We start from the raw sequence: 3,255 nt of genomic DNA, 5'->3' as shown, positions 1-3,255 counted from the left end.
CCGACCACCCAGGATTCGTACAATCATCTGTCATGCAGGCAAAGTAAAAAATAATTGTAGCGTCTCCTTGCACGACGTTGTTGCCTGGTGCTCCTCACAACTTGGACGCAAACCTGTCCGTGACCCATGGCGTCCGACGAGCAGAAGTTGCCAGCTTCTGTCCGAACTGCCCGTGATTTGCTGGCTAAGGCAGTTGAGAAGGCTGGTATTCAGATTAGCGGTGGACTTGCCAGCGATGCCAAAATCCCATTGAAAGATATTTTTGTCCGCTACCAGCGAGCGGTCTTGCAATCAGGGGGCCGCGCCGCGCCCGGGCTGTGACCATGAGGTAGCTGATTCTGGTTTACTGGCGCGTGCCAAAGAACCCGTGGAAGAGAACATGAAGAATGTACTAGCGTTTGGAAGCGCTGGCTGTGGCAAATCCACGATCTTTCTGATCATGCTGGAATACCTCTGGTCTAAAGGTGAGCTGTGGCGTGGAAAGTTTGATCTGGTATTGGCTGTGGAATTACGACGTGCCGAGGTGCAAGCTGCTACGAGCTTGTGCGACTTGCTGGCACGTCGATTCTCCAGTCTGGATGTGGAGACAGATGAGCTGCTGGAGATGTCCCGGTTCTTTCGCAGCAACCAGTCCCGTCTTTGCATTGTGCTAGACGGGCTGGATGAGTGCAAGTTGGAGAACTGCAGTGAATACATGTGTGATCTACTGTTGAGAAGGCGTAGTGGTGATATGCATGTGGTGGTGACGTCTCGACCATGTACTGATGCTCATACCTTGTCGCAGTGTGGAGAGTATCAACAGCAAGTGGAGGTGGTTGGATTCTCACCAGACAACGTTGAAACGTACGTGAAGAAAGTGGTGGGCGGTGTGAAAGGCGAGGCTATGCTGGAGCAGCTCCGCTCACAAGAGGGCACAATGTCGCTAATGAGTACACCTCTGTTTGCTGCGCTGGCTTGTGAATTGTTCATGGACGACAGAGACGGTAGTAAATTGCCGGAATCCAGTACAGGACTGTACGAGTTGCTTGTCCGCCGTGTCATGGAACGACGTGCGGGCAAACGCTACAAGACGCTTTCCACCATCAAGACGGACGAGGTAGAAGTGCTGAAGGAGCTATCTGGCTTTGCACTATCTATGCTAGCTCAGCAAAAGATGGTGTTCAACGAGGAGGATGTCATTTCGGCACAACTCAGCGCGCCTGCAATTGAATTAGGATTGCTTATGGCTTACAAGAGCACCAGCTCAACAGAAGACCGGCAATATCGATTTGCTCACTTGTCCATTCAGGAGTTCTTGGCGGCCTGGTACGTGTCTAGCGAGATGCTGAACGACGATAACGACGCTGCGTGGCTGGTGAGGAGAGTCGGCCATTACAGCGGTCACATGACCATGTTCTGGCGTTTCCTGATCGCGCTCACACCGCCAAAGCCCGCAGTCGCCATCATGGAGCATCTGTGGCGGATAATCTGCGACGACGACGATGACCGTACACAACGTGCATGCAGCCAGACTGATACACGCCTGCTCGACGACATTGTGAGCCGTTCTCAGCCAACCAAGCAAAGCAACGACGTGGACCGTATCCATGCGGTGCTGAAATCGGCGCTGTCAGTTGAAAAGATGAAAGAGCTCGCCGATCAGCTGCTGGTTGGCACCGCCGGGCAAGGACGTGGTCGTCAGCGTGTCGACAATGCTCTGCAACGAGGCAGGGAGTTGACGGACGACTTGTACCTGGATACTCTTGTGAGCGTATGGAAGAACGAGGCGGCGGAGGCGAGTGCAGAGGTGTTCCTGTCGGCTGTACGTAAAGTGGATCCCGCGACCGCATCGCATTGTGAGCAGCATGCGATGACAAGCGCAACATCGGAGATATCGACACCATCGTCACCTGGAGCTGCCCCGGCTGCTACTACTGCTTCTATACGGCCTCCTGCGGTTGACCAGGAAGAATGCCGTTGCCTAGCTGATTTGTTAGTAGCTTATCTAGAGCACTGCCAGTATCAAGGTACGTCATCTTGCAATGGCCATTGTTCATTCTTCTCTCAGGTCTTTTCTCTGAATTTTCCTCATGTGAGCCTCAGCCTGTTAGATTGCACTGCCATTGCTCATTTCCTCACAACCCATTATTGTGTGGACGTGCAGGAAGTGTGCCTTGATGGGTGTAGCTTATCCAGCACTGCTATGCGCTGCATTCTTAATGGCTTGGCACACTACACACATGTACGTGTGCTCTCTTTGCAAGTGAATCACTGTACCGATGGTAATGTCTTTTCATCAGCCATTTTGTCCGCATCGTCCAGCCTGGAGGCAGTGTATTTAGATGACAATAAAGTCGGCATGGACGGCTTAGCTTTGGTCTGCCGAGCGCTGAGTTCATGTAGGAAGTTGCGGATTGTTTCACTTGACTGGTTATGCAGTGAGTATGGTGCTGATGTGCCGCTCACGTCCATTCTGGAAATTCTCCAATCTAACAGGAACCTGGGACGACTGCATGTCCACGGGTATTCCTTCACGTATGGTCCTAGATCGGAGGAACGACGTGTGCTAGCCCGGTTCGTACAGGCTGTTCGCCAGTGTAGCAAGCTTAGTGTGCTCCGCTTTTCTCTAGGGTATGGGTATGACAGCCGGTTGCTGTCCGAGCTACAGCCGCTGGTAGATGATCCTGAATGTGCTCTCCAGGAGATTATATAGCTCTGATTGTAACTATGACAATGTACAGTTGCCATGGTAATAGCCAGCACCAGCCCCAACACAGTTTCTCTCTGGCGGTGAACACTGTGTTCTATTCTTGTACAAAACTTGATTTTTCAGCCGCTACCGTTAACTGCTTGCCTATAACGGGGCAGTGCAAAGCCCATTTTCCTCTTGCCCAGGCCAAACACTGAGTTGACCGTATGCGCTTTCCTTGCCAGTGGTGCCTGTCTATATAGCAGATAATTTTCAAAACCTTTTCAATCTTTTCTCAATTCTGAGCGCTGCCATGCTGATAACACTGCCTGCAATACAAAAATATTATTTTGAGTGTCTTGTACTGACACGATGTTTTCACTCCATTTCCTTGTCTCTTCTGTGTTTCCTGAATTACACTGGCAGTTGGCTGTGTGCAGTGCACCGGTATGCAGACTGTATGTTTGTTTGTGAAGAACACGTGGAGTGATTCACATGAATGTCAATCACTGGCATTGTGCATGGGTTAACATTGTGTGTGGTATGACGGAGAAAGGTTTTTACCTGGCTCCTGTTATACCGGCACA

The 3,255-nt window shown here is 51.1% G+C and overlaps 1 protein-coding gene across 1 annotated transcript; it reads left to right on the top strand.

Moving 5' to 3' along the window:
* Positions 1–379: 379 nt before the first annotated feature.
* LOC135827180 (NACHT, LRR and PYD domains-containing protein 3-like) lies at positions 380–2,692 on the top strand. The gene has a single exon (XM_065339707.1). The coding sequence runs from the start codon at positions 380–382 to the stop codon at positions 2,690–2,692; it is 2,313 nt and encodes a 770-aa protein (XP_065195779.1).
* The last annotated feature ends 563 nt before the right edge of the window (positions 2,693–3,255 follow it).

Source organism: Sycon ciliatum, chromosome 11, assembly GCF_964019385.1.
Source record: "Sycon ciliatum chromosome 11, ocSycCili1.1, whole genome shotgun sequence".
Taxonomy (NCBI): Eukaryota; Metazoa; Porifera; class Calcarea; order Leucosolenida; family Sycettidae; genus Sycon; species Sycon ciliatum.
The sequence above is the reverse complement of the archived record's forward strand: the minus strand, read 5'-3'. Positions and strand labels throughout refer to the sequence as shown.